At 36.0% G+C, this 22649-nt stretch overlaps 1 protein-coding gene across 1 annotated transcript in view; it reads right to left on the bottom strand.

Annotated features, from left to right (window-relative positions):
• LOC135197142 (nostrin-like) overlaps positions 1 to 22649 on the bottom strand; it is a 265962-nt gene that overhangs the window by 36858 nt on the left and 206455 nt on the right. The window contains 1 exon segment of the mRNA XM_064224112.1: positions 453 to 538. Coding sequence (XP_064080182.1) covers positions 453 to 538 — 86 coding nt within the window.

Below are 22649 nucleotides of genomic sequence, written 5' to 3'. Positions count from 1 at the left end.
CGATAAGAAAAATTCTAACGATGATGATTTGGGGAACAAAAATTGGGGATCTACACGAATTAAAAAAACGCCAGAGTAAATAGTACCAAAAAGAACAATGAAATTGCGTGGAACTAATGACCAACGCAAAAATACCTAATCTGAAATGTTGAATGACCGTCATTCAACTTTGTCCACCAACCTTGGTGCCTGGAAATGAGCATTTGAACATTAAAAAATTGTTTAAATTTAAAACAAAAGTTATGAATCAAAGAACGAAACAGAGAAGACTAGTTGAAAGTAAAGAAGATAGAAAATTTCGATATACGAGGAAGTTCAGAACAAGATTAATGATATACCATCAACTTATCAGCTACAATTTGCCGCACGATATTTCTGTAGGTTCAGTCTGAAACCCACCAGAAAAAAAATATTCGTGATTTCCGAAGAGACTCTTCGTGCTTTTTACCTACCTTTCGTTCATGATGGCTGCCAGTTCCTTGCAGAACTCGCCACCTGATTTAATGTATCTTCTAAGTTCATCGAACCCATTGTGGCCCTGGAAAGAAAAAAAAAAGAAAAGGTTGAAAAGGTTGAAAAGTTTTCATCGCGATAAAATATTTCTCCTGTTACAAACACACATACACATATATATATACACACACAATGTACCAAAATGTATGGATGTTATAATCTGAACTAATATACCTAAACAATTTTCCATTAGTTCCCTGTTATAACTCTCTCATCGGATTTATGTAAGCTGACTTACGAGCTTAGTTGTTTAAATCTTACACTTAGGGTCCATTCAACGAAATATTGAACTCTCTTCAGCAATCACGCCAATTAATCAGTGTTACATATTACCTTTAAAAATACCTTCGTGTGCCAAACTGGGGAGAGAGAGAGAGAGAGAGAGAGAGAGAGAGAGAGAGAGAGAGAGAGAGAGAGAGATCATCATCCAGTGATTAAATCTAACAAATTTCTCACCTATTCATTGACGAATGCAAAGTATTTGGGAAAGAGAGAGAGAGAGAGAGAGAGAGAGAGAGAGAGAGAGAGAGAGAGAGAGAGAGAGAGAGAGAGATTTTAGTATGAATGAATCCATGATGAATCCAAAAGTAAAGCTTTTAAGATTTCAGAAATGTTAAAGATTTGAATAAATGAAAAAAATCTAAGTTAAAAGTTCATAACATAAAAATAATCAGTTTTAACAAATAACCATCGATTCTAACTCCACAACCAATGGACAGGAAGTGGTAAATAAAAAGAGGATAAAACAGTGCAGGGTACTAGTTCTCGATTTAATTTTTTTTTCTTTTTTTTCTTTTTTCATTATTCTTTGAGGGGTGGGGGTGGGTGTCCTTGAGATATCCAAACTAGAAATACTGGGTTCTGCTACGAACTAGATCTGTGTGTCAATGTTGCCTTAAGGAAGATAGTTGGAAAAATAGCTTTGATAATACGAACACCAAACCCATTAAGTATTTCAACGCCATACTGAAAATAATACTTCATAATTATGATACCAGCAAGTTAAAAATATAAATTCATATAAAAAAAATAATTTTGCCAAACAAATTCTCATCTGTCATATGAATCTTAGCCAATTTAGAAGTCTCATCACTCATGTGTACCTTAAGAAACTATGCGTACTAAATATAAATAAACCTATAGCATTTATTTACAGCAAGAACAGACAGAACCATCAAAAGTCAATAGGGAAAAAAAACTCAAATCTCGCGTCTATCAATGTTAAGGCTAACATCCGAAAAACGTGCCGTGGTTTGATACACTTAAAAATGGGACCTTGAAAGGAGTTGCCATTGGCCATGGCACTCACTATTCGGGGACAAGTCACCAAGTCTGACAAACACATTCCGACATGACTTGTCCTTGAGAGACTTGTGTATAGACACAGACTCCTACTTAGTGAGGGCGTACGATGCTAATGTGTCCAGACAAGCATTTTTTTTGTTTTTTTTTTTACGATGAATCCTGCTCGCTGAAAAAAAAAGAAGGAAAAAACTTCTCTAAAGGACGAACGCACTTCCGCTTTTAAGCGACAATGCGTACGCGCTTGCTTCTTAATGCATTTAACATCAGCGTTACATGCAAGGAGGTTAAGACGTGGGAGTAAAAGAAGAGTATAAAAAACCAATAGGAAAAATAATAATTAAACAAACTGCATAAAAAAACACTATGAAATATAATAATTAAAAAAAAGTGCATAAAACCCAACGGGAAAAACAATTAAAATAAGTGCATAAAAACCACTAGGAAAATAATAATTTTAAAAAATTACACACAAAACACTAGGAAAAATAATAATTAAGTTTAAGAAAGATGATTTCAACATCAAAAGTAGAGGAAATATTAATAGCGTCAATAAACCAGCTCTTTAACCGAAAGCACACAGACACGCAGAGAGAGAGAGAGAGAGAGAGAGAGAGAGAGAGAGAGAGAGAGAGAGAGAGAGAGAGAGGTTTGGCTTAAAATAATAGTTAAGTTGTATGAACCGTATATTCTATGGGTTATGACAAGGCTTGGCTTTAAAATAATGGTTAAGTTGTATGGACCGTATGTTCGGTGGGTTACAACAAGGCTAAAAAAAAAACACGCGCATCGAGGTAGCGAATTCTGCATTTCATTCTTTCTATTTCCAGCCCAGCTGAAAATAGATTTTCAACGAGGTAACCATTCCTCTGTTTAGGTCGGCTGAGGCAAAATGGATTTTTATGGGACGTAGGTACACTGACCTACTCACTCTATTCGGGAATCGAAGTCTGGTTATTTAGCCATGAACTGACCGTAATATTACTTGCTTTAGACGAGTGCGAGGTCTAAGATACGGTCAATCATTTAGACCACAGGTGTTCAATCAAGGTCTTCGGTGTTCATATCTAGCCGATCAATAATATATCGGACTACGTATACCTAAAAATAATATTCGGACTCGGTTGCCAGGGAGTGAAATCACAACATTCCAGTCAAAAAACAAATGAAGACGAAGCGGAAGCGCAGCGGAAACAGAAACAAAACACAGGCGATAAAAAATGGTCCCACGCAAGAGAAACTTTTAATAATGCTGTAAACACCACCACCAATGTGTACCAGCGAACACCCCCCACAAAAGCACTTACAGCGCATCGTACACCCAAACCGCATACACGAACACATCACTGACCCAATTACGCACCCGTACACTCACTCGCTCGCTCGCGCGCACATGCATACGCCGACATACCACACATAGCAGCAGCAGTTGCTCCCGACCGCATGATTCCGTCAGTGTGAGAACCGATCACGCAACAGTCATTGGCAATTAGGAAAACCAACTTTACGACTCGACGCCATAAGGCGATGGATGCTCGAATGGAGGATCTTCTCTGGCCCCGCCCACCGCATGGGGCTGTTTTTCTCTGGCTGCTTCTCTCTCTCTCTCTCTCTCTCTCTCTCTCACAGACACACACACAAATAAATGTGTATGTGTGTGTGTGTGTAGAGAGAGAGAGAGAGAGAGAGAGAGAGAGAGAGAGAGAGAGAGAGAGAGGATCTTCCTCTGCCCACCGCAATGTTTTCTCTGGTTCCCTGCTTCCCAATCTCTCTCTATCTCTCTCTCTCTCTCACACACACCACATCCATATATATATATATATAATATATATATCTATATATATATATATATATAAATATATATAATATATATATATATATATATATCACACGTGTGATACAATAATGATTATAACTTCAACTACTTAAGACGTTTTTTCTCTTTACTACTCAATACAAAAGCTAACCTGGTTATGTCTAGGGAAACTTTCCTTCGATCCCATTAAAAATAAGCGGCCAAATTAGCATTTTCCCTAATTAACCCACCATTCTTATGGAAAATGATTAAGCCGTTACATGTCAACACCAACTTTTGAAAAAAGAATTAAAATAAATAACTGGTCTTGGTTCATCAACATATACTTACCTAAATAAAAATAAAAACTCATAAAACCCAAGGTACGAGCTGGTACACACGAGTACCTGAAAGTACAAGCCTCTGTATGAGACGAAGAAAAAAATGTTTATTTTGACCAAAACGTACTATAATGAATGGCAATTTGTTCGTGGTGTGGTTTACCCTTTAACCGATAGATTTCCCTCGGCAGTGAAACAGCAAATATCAACCCTATGACTCAACGGCACAAGGAAATGCATATAGAATGCGGCAATTATGACCATATGCTCTGTAATCGTAACCATTTGATTTCGGTCATCAAAATATTTCGTAACATCGTATTGAACGATTGAAAAAAAAAAAAGGATTAAAAAAAAGCCTTACCGCGTATTATACAGTCAGATACAAATCATTTAAATATGTCCGATTGATGCAGTCAGATACAAAACATTTAAAATATGTCCAATTGAACGATTGAAAAAATTGACTAAAAAAAACCTAATCTTGTATTATGCAGTCAGATACAAAACATTTAAATATGTCTAATAGTTCGTGAAAGCCAGCTCATTTTTTAAACCACAACAGTTTGATAAAGGCAGGAAAATATCTCCTGAAGCAAAACCTCAGTCAATAGATAATTATCCTGACCAAGTCTCTTCGTTATTAGCGTACAAAAGTAGTACATTTTACCACGTTTAATATTGCATTTGTGTTGTTTATGATTGCGTAATAAACATAAATTGGCCTTAAAGATCAACGCGTCGGTACCAGTCTAGTTTTTCTTAGTTTTGCCTCGAAATTAAGAGAAATTTCAATTGCCAGACAATGAAAGTTGCAAGATAATTAGCAATGTCGGTAGCTGTTGCACCACTGCATTCGAGTTGTATTACCGCTTATGAACGTATATAATCCTCAGCTTGTTGATTTATTATCCTTAATTAACCGCTATTTTTATTTCTTTTCTCTTTAAACAATTCAATACATGAAAGCTTTTGTTTTCCAGTAAATGACCTCTTGGTCTTGGGCTGCACTCGTATGTTTGATAGATAATAACGTATAGGATATTGAAGTGAATCTGTTGGGTTGCATGTCATATCACATTATGTCTGGAGAAAGCATTGAAAAACACGGGCTAAAGAAGCACTTAGGACCTTCGATCTCCCTTCACGTGACCACCAAGTCCTCATCGGGAACACGTCAGCGTGGAGGATTTCATTTGTCCATCGATAACACCTCTCACCAGGACCTGTTCTCATTCAGTAGACACACGGACCTTTCGTCTCCCACGCATGCGCCTTACTAAGTTTACTATTGCTCACATGTGGATAAATGTTCCCATGAATTCCTAGTCGACCAGAGAATGGAAAAAATATTAGAACACTTTCATTTTTGTTATCGTCTTGTTTTGTCTGTTTGCCATCAGTCTCTAGTAGTATTTCGCGTCCTCCTTTATTTTTTATTATAAAAAAAATCTATACCATTTAAACAGAATGGAATTGCTAATGATCAATGAAAATCAACAATTCTGTCTAAGAGTAAAAACTGGATTTTGAAACTTTACAATCAATTTTTATAAATAAATTATATATAATATATATAATATATATATATATTATATATTATATATATATCTATATATATATAGATATATAGATATACATATATAAAAATATATATATATAATGATGAACCATAGATTACCAACAATCTTGCTCCACAATCAAGGACTCAGACCCTAAAGATTTAGGCGTGAGTGTGTTACAAGGAGTTACAAGGATTAGGATGTCTCAAAGACTTGTTAGTCCATCCGAGGAGACATCGTGTGCTCACTTATTTGCAGGAGCGAGCAGGTTTGAGAGAGAGAGAGAGAAGAATTTGAGTCAAGAAAAAACTATGGATTAAAAAAAAACGCCAGACGCGTCCACAACATAGATGTTCTCGTCACAGCCTAAAAGCACCCGTGAGAATTCAGTGCTTGCGAAGACAAGACAAGAAACCTATTGTTTTTCTGTGGGAATCCAGTACTCCACAGCCTCAGCATTCTCTTCTGGCCATAAAATGAACCTCCTTGATTGATGGAATGAGGCTAAATATATGGCATCAAGCATGGCAGGAGGTAAATCTAGAACAGATATTTTATGGCAGTGAGCGGACAACTATATCATTCTCATCGACCATTCATTCAAAATAATAATAATAATAATAATAATAATAATAATAATAATAATAATAATAATAATAATAATAATAATAATAAAATAATAACCAGCAACTCGATTAAAATATGAAAAATTATATTATATCTGCGACCTATTGTCTGTGATGCACTACACGGCAGCGGAAAAAAAAAAATGTCCAAGTTAACGGTACAACTTCCGTTAAAAATGTCAACCATTTCAAACAGATTAGCTGACAGAGAGAGAGAGAGAGAGAGAGAGAGAGAGAGAGAGAGAGAGAGAGCTAGCTCATGGATATATGATGTTCGTCCTAAGAAAATCTCCACTAACAACTAAATGAATAATTGTACATAAACTGTCTTACAAGTGTCGATTAAGCAATAATCCTGTAATGGGGAAAGGAAACAATAATCTTAAATCTTAAAAAGAGTTGGCACCTAACACTGAAACACATGCTAGGAACCTTCTGGAAAAATATTCAGATAACACCAGGTCCCATTTCATGTTTACTGATTATATATATATATATATATATATATATATATATATATATATATATATATATATATATATAAACACACACACACACACATATATATATATATATATATATATATATATATATATATATATATATATCTATATATATATATATATATATATATATATATATATATATATATATATATATATATGCATGTGTTTGTTGGTAACTGCCCAGGGAAGTCATCATTCTGTTCAGAAATAAATCGAAATCACATTACAAATTCAGGGTTACAGAAAGCGACGACCTCTGATTTTATGACAAGCTAATAATAATTCTCACAACCGCTTCTAGCAGGAATTAAACATTGCAGACATTTATCTTGATTATTGCAATCCGCAAACCTAAATCGCCACAATTGCAATTGGCGATTATGAATAAATTACTACAATTTTTTCGAAACCATTTAGGGCAAAATCCCTTCTTTGTCTGTAACCACAAACTGCCTTACTCAGGTCTTGACCAATGCCATTGTAAACGTCATATTAATGAAACTGCAAGTTGCAAAACACAGGCGAGTGTGTGAATTGCGAAGCTCTGGAAATAACTTTCTCTTGCAAGGAAACGGAAGCACCGTTTTTGTTCTGGACTCCCTCTATTGTAAACAGCGACTGCTGGATCAATCCCAGAAAAAGCAATTTCACTTTTCGAGAAAAAATGTGAACTGTGAGTCAAAAGAGCAAAAGTGAAGCTCGCTTCATCTGCAAGAATCTGGAAAAACGGGGAGGAAAACGTAGACAAAACACAACCAGATTTTGCAAAAACAAAGACAATCGTCATTATCATTCTTGTGTGTTTGTTTTTGAAGATCTTCCTATTTAAGACAATATTTGGTTCATTACGTGCAACAAACATCTTATTTGTTTTGGAGGGGGGAGGGGCGTTTCCCCGAGTTTACCATTTTTTCGGACGATTCGAGTGTTGACGTTTGTAAGCAAACAAAATGAGAGAAAGAAGAGACTTGAAGAAGACCAATCCCAAGACGAGAGGAACTTCATCCGTCGAGCGATGACACGGGACGCTTCCCTTCCACCTTAACTTGCTAATTTTCTGTTCATTGTCTTGTTTTACAGCTATTACTTTGCGTCCTTCCTTTCCTACTTTTTTCATCAATTCCTTTCCTGTGCATTTCGATTCTTATTTGAAGCCTCCATCCTGTTAAATAATGTTCCTTTCCCTTTTCGTTGTTTTTCAGTCTTTTGTTTTTTGCTCCGACTTCCCTCTTTATTTTTTTTATCCTTAGAATGTTTCCCTGTTCCTCTCAATCTAATTACATCCTTCTAAAAAGATCTCTGGCTTGTCCCTACCTCTTTCAAGCTACAAATCATATAACTGTTATCTGTTGTGATGATAATTTACAATCGAACATATTTGTGAAATAAAAAAAGAATGGTATATTCACGGGAACAGAGATGTAACAACGAATAATTATACAAAAACGAGAAGACTATTTAATTTGATTACTTGATTCATGACCACAATTTCATCAACATAACCACACACCAACTACGATAAGAATTCCCGGACCCTCCCGTTAGTCTCAAAACGGACTATAATATTGCAAAACTTTCATATTTCCTTAACGCAAACTAGAAAACGTTCTAACTTTCTAAAACTAGCAAACTAACAACACACCAGAATCTTCGGTTCTCTGTTTCAAATGTAATCCAATGCGATTCGCATTTGTCGGCATTTGTAATCAGAGCCCTTGTATTATATCTGCGCCATTAATCTTCGCTTTTACTGGTCTCCAGTCAGGAGTGCCGCGAGAAACTCTCAATTTTCTTCTGGAACTGGCCTGGCCGCTTTCCATTTCAACCCGAAGGCTCCGTCCTACGCGGCAACATTTGCAGTTTCTCTCTCTCTCTCTCTCTCTCTCTCTCTCTCTCTCTCTCTCTCTCTCTCTCTCTCTCCTGCTGGCGCTACGTGGCACTAAACCCATAAGCATCTTCAAATTTCAATGGCCCTGTCACATCTTCATTCAAAATTAATAGTTTGAGAAAAATCCAAATACTTTATAACGATAAGAATTACCAATTGCATAGACTATTCACATCTCAACTTAAAAAAAAAAAAAATTGCAATACAGGTATAAACAGAAAATATTCTGGATGTGTACTACCATTTCCACGTCACACCAAAATTAAACACTGGATCACTGTAAAGGAATTAACATCTATTTTTTTCTGGGCGACAAGCTATAATGCGATAGTTTTCAGGCAGTCAGCAAAGAGACGGCACCTGTTAAGTGACTGTATATGCATGCAAACAGCGTCCACAAACTACCGCCAGGATAAGCAATTTCCCTTTAAAAAAAAAAAGAAGAAGAAGAAGAAAAGAAGAAGGAAGAAGCAGCAGCCGATGCGAAAACAAGGTCCATCACAGCGTTCTCTGTGCCCCTGTCTACAAGAACTTTGGTGCTGAGCACTTTCTTCTCATAACTAACCCAAGCCTAGTCACTAGGGATCAAATGTGCGCATCAGTTGGAACAACTATAAAATGTGGGTTATAGTACTGCGAATGGGCGGTGCTTTGAAATATATACATTTTTTTCTCTAAAATATACTATCAAGCAATCAATCAAAGCAGATGTCAGATTTAATGGATATTTTACATTGTAAAATTCCTGACGATAAACTGTGCTATCAAGTTCAAAGAATGTGGTATCAGATGATTTTCCGTTAACATAAATGGCCTAGTTATAAGAAAAGAAGGATATCTGTAGGAAATTAGTAAATAAAATCTTAAATTTAACACAACCTCTGTACTGAAAGGAAACGTAGGAAAAATAAGGAAAAGAACGAAGGAAAAGGTACAAGGTAAGGCAACTGCTACGCTATGAAAAATTAGAATGGAAAACTTAAGTACTCCCATCGCGTTATATTTCCCCTACCCGACAACCACCACTTCCAGAAATGGTAAATAACAGTCATGGGCAAAATGGCAACAATAAAAAGCTGAAAATGATAACGTTTGTGGGAAAAAAAAAAAAAAGGCGAGAGAAAAAGAGCGACGGAGAAAGTTCGAAATCAGGGGAGAGCTTTGCTTTATGACAAGGACTTTAAAAACAATAATTTCATATTAGACAATGCAATACTGAGAGAGAGAGAGAGAGAGAGAGAGAGAGAGAGAGAGAGAGAGAGAGAGAGAGCTTTTCCAATATAAAAAAAATTGTTCTACTATTCACAAAAGCTCTGTCCCAAGCACTGTTTTTTTTTATACTTCCATTTTTTGTTTATAGAATGACAGCATGGAATATTATATAAAGGAAGACTTTGGTTAGAGTTTTCAGTCATTTTTTCGTAATGATGACACATTCACGTGTCCGTAAATCTCCTGCAATCAGTAGTATATATACAAGAGCGCATTATACTACCACAACACAGCATTATAGACACACCAAGATCCCAACTGAGGCTGGAACGTCCAAGCTTGAAAAAAAAAGAAAAAAAAAAGAAAAGGTATTCGTGTAATGGGGAGATCCTCCCGAAACTTTCACCCACCTTCCGTTTATTTGCCTACAGCCGAGTTATGAGCAAAACCTTGACCTACTGGTGCTGGCTTCTTCAATTAGTGCATTCCATATGGCTACTACACACCAACTGCCGGCCCCTCGCCTCTGGCAGCTGGTACGGCCAGGACATACGCTCAGATGGAGAGGATGAATGCCCCGAGAGAGAGAGAGAGAGAAGATGAAGAAGCAAGTGTGCGCGGCTGTGGAGCTCCCAAACTGATGAAAATTATAGATAGCAGGACAGTCCAAACAGGGGTTGAAGGCTCCAGTCTACAGTACGCGTATATAAATAGAATATGGGTCAGGATGAACCTACTATTAACATTTTTCATTTTCTTTTGTATTAAAGTTAAGGAATCAGTCTGTGACCTTAATTCAGGAAAAGGTTTGTTGGTTGCAAACTAAAGTAGCACAACGTAACATATGCGCCCTTACAATGAAGGGCACTATAATAGTCCTCTGTAGGATCAAGCATCGCGGATGTGCCTCCAACCCCCTGTCTGTACTTCCTGCACTAATCACCGAAAACACAGATGGACTAATAACAGAACTCTTTAAATTCAATGAGTACCACCCGCAACCCATCACCACCCTCCAAAGTTTACCACGAAAGAAGAGAGAAAATAATGAGTTATCAAATTGCTGGCTACCGAGAACCGTGACGCCATGGGTAATAAGGCTCTCCCCTTCAGGAATCCCCGTTACAAGGTAAACAAAACCGAAGGGAGATGGAGTCCCTTCCTCCGGCTAAATATTTACGAACGGCGGGGGGAGTATTATTGAGCTCCATTAAGAGAGAAGCGTACAGATTCTTTTATAAACACACACAAGGCATAAAAGACGGAAATTAAGCTTAAGGGGAAAAAAGTAATACGGCTGTCGAGATGAAAGTCATCAGAATCTTAAGATAGCTTAATCAGAATGTCTCTGGCAGCCTTGATACAACAGCAAATCGCAATATCTAAATATCAGCAGAATGATGTTATTGGAGCAGTAAGTGCGACTGATCGTAACCAAGGAACGTTACGCAAGGTGGGATATAGCTCGTCACTTTTGCCTAAATAAGAAAAAAAGTACACGGAGGTCTGTTACCTAAATCTGATGGATGAAGTTCGCTGTTTAGTCTCAGTATTACTCGACAATAGTCGAAAAATTTGAGGAGCGACAATTTATTTCCAGAACTGAAATTCACGCTAACCTCAAATAAAAAGCAGTTATGTGACCAATACGTTAATGTTATACCACAGTTAAACTTTCATACCAATCAATCAGAGTACGCCTTCTCTGGACTTCATTTACATACCACACACCTAGTAGAGCGAAATATAAAACGAAACGACACAGATTTGTGTTTTCGACTTTCAAATGCAGCCCCGCCCCCGGAGGAATGCGCAATTCACGTCCGGCCGTGATTTGTAGTATTACCTGAAGTGGTTCCGTCGTCCCACTTCCGGCGTTATCAATCAAAACATGCTACCTATCGAACAGGTGGGTGGAATCAATCTCGCAGATGAAAGCTGTGGTTGAAATAATTTCTGAGCACGAAAACATTTTCTCCGCATGCCTTTATTATAAATAATTACACACACACACATTATATATATATATATATATATATATATATATATATATGTATATATATATATATATATATATATATATATATATGTCATCACACATGCAATACTAATTTTCAAGCAAGTTTGCGATTCAATATCTCTACTTATATTAGCCTCGCTAACTCCCGTGCTACACAGACATACAAAACCATCCTCTTGGGAAATATTTTTTTTCTTTGCCTATTTACAAGCAAGGCCCAGAGAAAATGCGAATCTACCTGGCGAGCATGACGAGAAAGAAACACGGGGTTAGCCAGTGGGTGAAAGTACCCTCAGTGCCGGTGGAGAACACCACAGCTATGGGACAAGACTACCTGAGTGGATACGCCACACCCCCGTTCATCTATCTAGCCATTCATTTACCAAAACACATAAAACCGGACGGTTCGATCTCAGGTTTCGGCTTCGTCCACCTCATGGTTATAAAAGGAAGGTCTCTCTCTCTCTCTCTCTCTCTCTCTCTCTCTTCGTGGCTCAGTTGTACTCGACTTAAAATTGGGGACCCGAGTTCGCAAAAGTCCAATATGCTTCTCTGGAACACAACTAGCACAACTACGGTATATGAGAGAGAGAGAGAGAGAGAGAGAGAGAGAGAGAGAGAGAGAGAGAAGGAATTTCACCCCACTGAGCAACTACGGTTCGACAATCATGAACAGAGAGAGAGAGAGGAGAGAGAGAGAGAGAGAGAGAGAGAGAGAGAGAGAGAGAGAGAGAGATAATCCTCACCCCACTGAGACTAACAATTCGTAACATTCAGAAAAACGGAAAGACTTGCTTCTTCACAATATAGGCAAATCAACTTTCAACCAATGGCTTCAACTCACCAGCTTTGTTCTTGCCTTCCTTTTCAATGGTAACTTGAAAACCTCCTTAAGCTGCTTTCGACAGAGAAAGCTGTTTGGCCATCATTTTCATGATACGTTTAAAAATACATGAAAATTACCAGACAATTACTCTTTTTTAAGAAAACTGACCATCCAAGGCTAAGGACTTTCGTCAATTCTGCCAAGGATGGTAGAGTTAGTGCAGCTCACACAAAATCCTAAAAATCTCTCTTTCTCCCAAGGTTAAGGACACGGCTGCAAACTCTTAACTGCTGTATTTGTCTAATTATAAAATTGACTGGTTTGCTTTCGAGTAAAAATGCCATTGCTGTCGCAAACAAATTATGCAAAATTACTTGCATACACAATATACATACATATAAATACATTTTTTTTTTTTTTTTTTTTTTTTTTTTTTTTTTTTTTTTTTTTTTTTTTTTTACTACAAACGTTTCAACTCTAGTTCTGGAACTATACTTTCTTCACAATTAAACTTGGATGCATAAGGCACATTTCATTCAACAAGTTCCTAACATAATTACACCACAGTGAAAAAAAAAAATTGTTTCTTGCCGTCACTATAAAAACAAGGACCGCTAATTAAACGATCCCACATCGTCATAACACGTGCATCAAACAGGAAGTCAAGAAAGCGTCTACACGCTAGGCACACCGACAAACGGAACAGAGAGAGAGAGAGAGAGAGAGAGAGAGAGAGAGAGAGAGAGAGAGAGAGCAAATAAAGGTAGGCACACCAGGTGGGGAGAAAAGGAAGGAAGTAGTCCTCGACATCTGGAGGCAGCATGGCAGACGTCGAAGGCTCGTTTCCCATCCGAAGACGGGAGACGCGACGCGCAAACACGACGTGTAAACACGACGGCGACACGAACCTCGTACACAGACGACCGCCGCACGTGATTCCGCGTCAATTACCGAGGTGCCTTTTTATCACCAGATGGTATCAACAACGACGCTCTTAGCACGATCTGTAAAATACGTTTTTTTTTTTATTTTATGAGGTCTAGTAGTTTTTGTAGTGATTCGTTTTGTCATCGATTACTTTCCTAGTGACTGTTTGAGGGATGGTGAACGCAATGGCCATTTGGTTATTAGACCCAATTCCCGTCCACAGTGACTTTATGGTCATTGATGATTTATTCAGATGTCAAGTTATGAAAAACGATTCCCACTGCCGTTTACAGAATAGAAATTCAATATTTACTCGTGACTAAACATGCGTAAAATTTTCGGTAATTCATTCAAAGCAGTCAATGGCCTTCTTAATACTAATAATAATGACGTTTAAAAACCTAATAATTATGCTCTTTAAAAACAAAATAACAATTATGCCCTTTAACAACCAAATAACAATTATGACCTTTAAAACCAAATAATTTTGACCTTTAAAAACCAAATAATAATTATGACTTTTTAAAAACAAATAACAATTATGACCTTTAAAAACAAATAACAAATATGACCTTTCAAAAACAAATAATAATATGACCTTTAAAAACCAATTAACAATTATGACCTTTAAAAACCAAATAATTGTGACCTTTACAAACCAAATAACAATGAAGACCTTTAAAAACCATATAATTATGAACTTTAAAAACCAAATAACAATGAAGACCTTTAAAAACCATATAATTAAGAACTTTAAAAAACAAATAACAATTATGACCTTTAAAAACCAAATAACAATTATGACCTTTCAAAACTAAATAACACATTGACCTTTAAAACCAAATAATTATTCTTTAAAACCCAAATAACAACAATGACCTTTAAAAACCAAATAACAATTACGACAATTAAAAACCAAATAACAATTATGACCTTTGAAAACCAAATAGCAATTATGACCTTTAAAAACCAAATAGTTATGATCTTTAAAACCCAAATAACAATAATGACCTTTAAAAACCAAATAACAAAAATGACCATTAAAAATCAAATAACAATTATGACCTTTGAAAACCAAATAACATTTATGACCTTTAAAAACCAAATAATTATGACTTTTAAAAACCAAAATATTATGACTTAAAAACCAAATAACAATAAGGACCGTTAAAAACCAAATAACAATTATGACCATTAAAAACAAATAATAATTATGACGTTTAAAAACCACATTACAATTATGACCTTTAAAAACCAAATAATTATGACTTAAAAACCAAATAACAATAATGACTTTTAAAAATCAAATAATTATGATAATTAAATTCCAAATAACAATTATGACCATTAAAAATCAAATAACAATAATGACATTTAAAAACCAAATAACAATTATGACCTTTAAAAACCAAATAACAATAATGACCTTTAAAAAACAAATAATAAGGACTTTTAAAAACCAAATAACAATAATGACCTTTAAAAAACCAATAACAATTATGACCATTAAAACCAAATAACAATTATGACCATTAAAACCAAATAACAATTATGACCTTTAAAAACCAAACAACAGTTAAGACCATTAAAACCAAATAACAATTATGACCATTAAAACCAAATAACAATTATGACCATTAAAAACCAAATAACAATTAAGATCTTTCAAAACCAAATAACGATTATGCCCTTTCAAAACCGAAGTTATTTCAAGGCAGACGTTGCACTGAAACTATTCATGTATACAGCAGCCTACATTAATAAAAATAAATAAAAATTAAAACCTGCAGTATATTAATTTCAAATACACATCGGAACTCAACCTACGAGGATAACAATGAACTCGATTTCATCAGTGACCTACATATCGTAATTCACAAAATACATAAAGCGTTATTCCAGGCACGCGGGGTCTTTTGTCACATGGAAAATTACGATTTTTCTGTCATGCAGACAATAACTATCGGAAATACAGAGAGAGAGAGAGAGAGAGAGAGAGAGAGAGAGAGAGAGAGAGAGAGAGAGATTTAACTTATTTCTTCAAGAAATATTAATTATTGCGGAAAAGAGCTAAAAGCAGACAACTATAAGAGAGAGAGAGAGAGAGAGAGAGAGAGAGAGAGAGAGAGAGAGAGAGAGGAGATACAAATTTAACTTATTATTTCTTCAAAAAATATTAATTATTGCGGAAAAGAGTTAAACGCAGATAATAAATAGAGAGAGAGAGAGAGAGGAGAGAGAGAGAGAGAGAGAGAGAGAGAGAGATACAAATTTAACTTATTTCTTCAAAAAATGTTAAATATTGCGGAAAAGAGCTAAACGCAGATAATAACTATCGGAGAGAGAGAGAGAGAGAGAGAGATGAGATGAGAGTATGACTTGAGAGAGAGAGAGAGAGAGAGAGAGAGATTAAAATTTAACTAGTTTCTTCCAAAAATACTGCATACTGCGGAAAAAGAGATCAGCGCAGACAACAACGATCGGAACCAATGAGAGAGAGAGAGAGAGAGAGAGAGAGAGAGAGAGAGAGAGAGAGAGATTCAACTCCAACTTATTTCTGAAAAAATTACATATTGCTGAAACGAGTTAAAGTCCCGAGAAAACGATTTTTCCACAAAACACGCACCTATAAAAATGAGACGTGTTTGACGGAGTCAAAAATTAACTTTCGTTCAAGTTGCAAGCATACTTTCACTGAAATTAGAAACTGCGAACACTTTTCCATTTCTCTTATGTCTCAAATTTCAATTATTATTATTATATTATTATTAATTAATTTACAGTATTATTATACATAGAACTGAAAAGAACCAAATTATCAATTCAACTTGGTGTTGTTTCAAAAGCAAATACCCATTTGCCAAAAAAAGGAAAAACAGTTGTCAAGGAAAAAATATATATATATATATATATATATATATATATATATATATATATATATATATATATATAATACAAAAAATAGGCGGCAACAATAAAATTGTATTCATCTAGGCAAATTCGTTGAAGCGTATGCAAACCCTTGCTATAATTGTCCCTTCATTATGGAAAAACAGAGCATTTACCAGTAGGTCAGACACCTGGAGTCTAGGAGTTCAAGTTTCCCCATGGAACACGAATGTACTCTGGTGGCAACGTACCCACAGGTGACTGATAAGCTACAGTAACTTTTTTTTTATATAGATAAGAACAGTTTTACGAGATCCTTCTCTGCCCCTCTTTCCATCTGAAGCTGTACATTTCTCGATAATAAAGTACTAGTGATTTACAATCTGCAGTTATCACGGGATATGCGACTTAGCCAAAAGTACCATTGCCTATAGAACAAAAAAAGAAAGAAAAAAAACACGAGGGAGAGAAGCTGGAATAAACAAATTCTTTTTTGACAGGTAAAAGTCCTTTAGTAAAGAGTGTCTCCCAGACTGAAACACTAGAATTAACAATTTAGTTGCAGATGTATTTACCAAAACACTTAATTTTACGAGACTCCAATGTATGTATATGGCACTACATACTATAAAAAGCTTGCTAGGCATATCTACATTCCTTTGTTTTCATATGGCGGGAACATTATTGATAATCATATGGAGTCTCTGAAATTAAGCAAAAATGATGAAATTCTAAACATATAATTATGACAATTCCAATTGGCCACACCAAGAGACACGTTCAAAAGGTGCACCGGAATATGGGCAATGCGGGTTATTTAAGAATACTTTATAAAGGCTACTGAAATTGGCTTTGACCTCGATTTTAAGATCACGTGGAACCTTGTAATTCCTCAAATTATGTCGAGCATACTGAGCGTCTGATGACGCCTAACCTTGGTCGGTTCTGAGAGAGAGAGAGAGAGAGAGAGAGAGAGAGAGAGAGAGAGAGAGAAACATATAAAACCTATAAGCAGGCCTTAAGAATGAAAGCAAAGCAACTGGAATTATTGCTAATAAGGCCAAAAACTACCCTAAGGATAAGCCTAAATTCTCCTAACATATTGACAGTGGAGAGAGAGAGAGAGAGAGAGAGAGAGAGAGAGAGAGAGAGAGAGAGAGAGCTATGTTTCTGGTCCTCCATAAAAATCATCACAAAGCCATGGTAGGCATGAAGTTCAGTAAACCTCTCCTAATCATTAGTTACATCTCCCAAGACGTTTATACACCATATTGGCTAAGTTTAACAAGTTTAATCCAAAAAATGTACAAATTGTTGAAAAGAGCTAAACATAAACAATAACGATCGGAAACAAAGAGAGAGAGAGAGAGAGAGAGAGAGAGAGAGATTAAAATGCAGAGTGAAGACCCGACAAATGAAGAAAATCGTCCCATGACTTCTGTGAACTGGGCAGACTTTTAAGAGGCTTTCGAGATCTCCATTGTATGGATTGAGGCTACTGATATAGCCTTACCCTATAAACAATGGGGTTAAGGGTGAACGAACGCATGGGGAGACGTCGCAGCCATGTCATTTCTCTCTCTCTCTCTCTCTCTCTCTCTCTCTCTCTCTCTCTCTCATCAGAGTGATTTTCTATTATCTACTGTAACTTCTTTCCAATGAACACACAATTCTTTGGGATCCTGAATTTCAAGTCACTGACCCCAGTAGGCTGTTCTATATGAATATGGGTTTATCTTTTGAATATAATAATAATAATAATAATGGGAACAGAGTTCAGATTTATTGTTATATATATATATATATATAGATATATATATATATATATTATATATTATATATATATATATATATATATATATAATGTATATACAGTTAGCCACAAGACTATTTCCCCTTTGGAGTGGGTGGCGCCAGAAGCGTCATGGTCTCTGGTTCTGAGCAACTCTTCTGATCTCAGAGGACACTGGCACCCAACCACTGTTAGAGGCAGCCTGGTGGGACAGCCACCTCGAAAAATATAAATTTGGAAAAAATCTAAAACTGAAAAACTAAAAATGAACCGGCGCATAAAAACACAACTCAAGGGTTTGCTGTTCATCTTCCAAGTAATCTTGTTCCATCTATCAGCGTCATGGAAGTATCCAGGGAATACTATGAAACTATGATTAACGGAGGTGATAAACAATTGTTGCGGTCATGGGAACGTGAGGCCTTTATGGCGAGTCTTTCTCTAAAATTTTTAATTTATAGACACTGCGTCACACGCATGGCTGACTCGGAGACCATATAAATAAACAGGAGGCTCCTTTTTATTTATATATAATAAAATGTATTTAGGAATTAATGTAGAGGCTCGTGGAAATCTAAGCATTACAACGGTGGCAGAAGTAATATTATCATCTACAGATATTAATATGTTTTGTCAAGAATAAACGGTTAAATTCTTCGAATACGTCCATACTAAAGAATTGTCAGTAAATGGTGATATTTGTCTTTATATTTTCTGAAGATAAATTCTGAGTTATTCCCTCAAAATGAATAATATACAAGAACTAAAATGCTTGTATTACACAAATACAATTGGAGCCCCTTCTTTACGAATTTACGCCATAACACTAATTACTTATGCATGTATACATATATACATATATATATATATATATATATATATATATATATATATATAATATATATACACACACACACACACACACACACACACACATATATATATATATAATATATATATATATATATATATATATATATATATATATATAGATACACACACTACACACACACACACACATATATATATATATATATATATATATATATATATATATATATATATATATACTCCATTTAGCCTAAGAAGCTCTTCAGCTTAGCAACAAGACACTGTATGGATTAAGATCTTCGACTCAAAAATATGTTTAATTCGGTATGATTTCTAACCCGAATTCTGCACACACAAAAAATAAAATAAATAAATAAATAAATAAAGACAGAAGCGTGTTTTTTTCTTTTCTCTATTTCAGGCAAGCACACAACAATAACGGTAATTCTATTTAATGGAGCCCCATCACAAAAGAGTTTCTGGTACTTATCTGCTGATCTTATCAAATTACCCTGTCCTGCCAGCACTGGTTTTGGTTCACTGGACACAACCTATCAAGATCGCTCCTCTGAGGAACTATTTTTACCGTCTTGATCCTTCAGAAACTAGTTTTAACCTTCGATAAGCTCTCATGAACTATTTGCAACACGGCAAGTGCTCTACGAGTGTTCCAGAAAAAATAAAACTCCCCCACGACCTTGGACTTAGCCCTCCGCCCATCCCACTCCGCCCAACAATGCAAAATCACCAGCGGGCAAAATTTGGGGTCTCGTGCCGTGTCCTCAACCTTTAACCTATTCCAAAGAATGAATGAGTTATTTGCTGCTTGCAGGTTGACTTAAATAACATGTCTAACTATGACGCAATTACAAGTTGTTCAGTATCGCGGGTCTGAATCTGAATTTTAAGTATATTAAAAAAACACAAGATATGCCTAAGATAACGTATACTGTGCCTAATAAAATGTAAATAACACTACATATATTTACGAACATTTGTACAAATTAATTGCATAATTACATAACACTATATACATTAAATTTGGTAAAAATATTCGTGCTTAGTAATCTATCCCGCCAAGCGTAAGAATGTATGTATTCATGTATATTGCATACAATAAAATCAAGGGGAAAATTCCCAGCAAACCAAAAGATGCAAAAAAAAAAAAAAAAGTGACAGAGGAACACTTAGACAAAACTACAAAAGGGGTGTAATTACATAATAAGAGCTTATATCAAGGACAATGGTGACCTTGTCAAACACTGGTCATTTTCATCCTTACAGAAGTCCTTGGAAGAGCTGAAACAAACTGACATCGTCATCCTGGGAATCCTCAGGACATTTTTTTTTTTTTTTGTATTTTAACCTAAATGGTAGCGGAGCTGCTATTAACAGCCACATGTAACCGATTCTACTTCCTAAGGCATAGTCATTTGGGCTATAAAATGTTTAGTTCCTGTTACCTATGGCCGGAGTGTTTGGTGTTTTGAACTTTGTTTACATCATTTTACCGCATTTTCCATCTCGGCATACGAGAAAACTGAAATTGTTTTACATGAATTTCATTTTAAGACAGAGAATATGGAACACTGACTACACAGTTATATTCATTGATGCAGCGTTTGAAGTGCATTCTTTGAGAGACTGTTAATGTTAAAGACTGAAAAAAGCTAGCAAAATCGACATTAAATAAAAGTCAAAAGGTGGATAGCTTTATTATAATCTAACAATTTATTACTAATAATCTCGCGGACACCATTAAAACTGTCTGTCTAACAGAGAATTAAAGTCAAGAGTAATGCATAGAACTAGCAACACCAAAACCAACAAAGAATCTGTCAACGGAAATGCTGCCTAAAAATCCCTACAATAACAAAGACAACAATAAAATCGCCATCACCAGCAAACTGTCCGCCATTACCACCACCCAAATGCATTTCCAATGACGTTCTCAACAGAAAAATAACAAAGGTCAAATTATCCCTGTGGGATGAATGAACATCCACAGATAACCTGTCTAGTATTACCTACCTTTTTGATATAATAAAACGGTGTAAAAGACACGGTCAAGTTTCTATAAATTATAGGGCTTCCAGTATCGATAAGCTACAATAATACTGCAGAGAATAGAATAGAATAATAGAATTGAATAGAATAGAATATGGAATGTAGGCCAAAGGCCAAGCGCTGGTACATACAAGGTCACTCAGCGCTGGAAGGAAAATTGGGGCGTAAAAAGGAAAGTAATTGCTCTCCTAGGGCTGGCCCGAAGGAATAGATATTTTTACGTGGCTAGGAACCAATTGGCCACCTAGCAACGGGACCTACAGCCTATTGTGGGGTCCGAACCACATTATATCCAGAAATGAATTTCTATCACCAGGAATAAATTCTAGAGAAGGCGGACAGTCAGATGAAAGAAAGAGAATAAGAACAGAGGTGCAGTGAAAGGAATGAAACATGTTACAGCTATGGTCGAAAGGATGCTGCCAAGGCCCTAAAGTAATGCCTACAGTACACCACGGGAGGTGCACTTACGGCACTATCCCCCTACAGGGAGACGTAATAATGTTGTTCCATCACTACTGGAATACCATTCTCCTTATTTGATGTCAGCAGACTTCCTGGGATATTTTCAAAAAGATTGACTGAAGTGGTGGCGTCCTCTCTCTCTCTCTCTCTCTCTCTCTCTCTCTCTCTCTCTCTCTCTCTCTCTCTCTCATGATGTATATCAACGTCGAAAGCTATCGCTTTTTCACATCTTCCATTAGCTCCATTTCAACACTGAACTTCCATTAGAGCCATTAGCACCTGTGTCCTAAAGAACGATGCGTATTACTGTACGTAGTTGTAATGGACAGGCAATCAAATTCTGTCGAGGAGTCGTGTTGTCACTTTTTCTTGTACCAGAATCGGTATTAGTGACGCCAAAGTTGGCAAACCTGTAGTAGCACATATTTACAGCACTTCTTTTCCTATTCATGTTGCTGTGTATAGAAAACCAAACCAATGCAGATTAATTAAAGCATTTTATTTTCACATTTCTACTCCACAATAGCAAGACGTTCTCTGGAGCATAACATGAAGCAGTGCAAAATATAACTCCTAATTAGACAGTTTAACAAAAATACAGCGACAAATATTTCCTTAGCGGTAAAAAGTCAAGGAACATGTGAAATGCAATCTGGAAACAAAATTCCAGGCACAAAGAATAAAAAGCAAAAATAACTACTTTTCAAATAGCTATGACGATAGGGAAGTGCTTTTCGTCCAAAATTCTGGTGATCAGGGAAAAACGCCTTCAGATCAAGAGACAGAGAAAGAGAGAGAGAGAGAGAGAGAAAATAACATTCCTCGTAAAAAAACTGAAAGCAAGCACGCTTTCAAATGCACTTCAAGATATCTAAAGGGCGGAAACCGCAAAAAGACTTCCTGAAATCTCTCTCACCCCTTCCCTCCCTAAACCCCCACCCCGCCTCTCCCCCTCTCTTCTCAGAGATTAACCACTGTCTTACCTAATTACGCCAAGTGGCTAAACAGTCTTCCGAGACACAGTAATCAACTAGTTATAAAAGAAAAAAAAATAACACTATGATAGTGACCAACTTTGCTAAGTGAT

This window comes from Macrobrachium nipponense, chromosome 18 (genome assembly GCF_015104395.2).
Source record: "Macrobrachium nipponense isolate FS-2020 chromosome 18, ASM1510439v2, whole genome shotgun sequence".
NCBI classification, from domain to species: domain Eukaryota; kingdom Metazoa; phylum Arthropoda; class Malacostraca; order Decapoda; family Palaemonidae; genus Macrobrachium; species Macrobrachium nipponense.
This window is presented reverse-complemented; position numbering and strand designations above follow the sequence as displayed.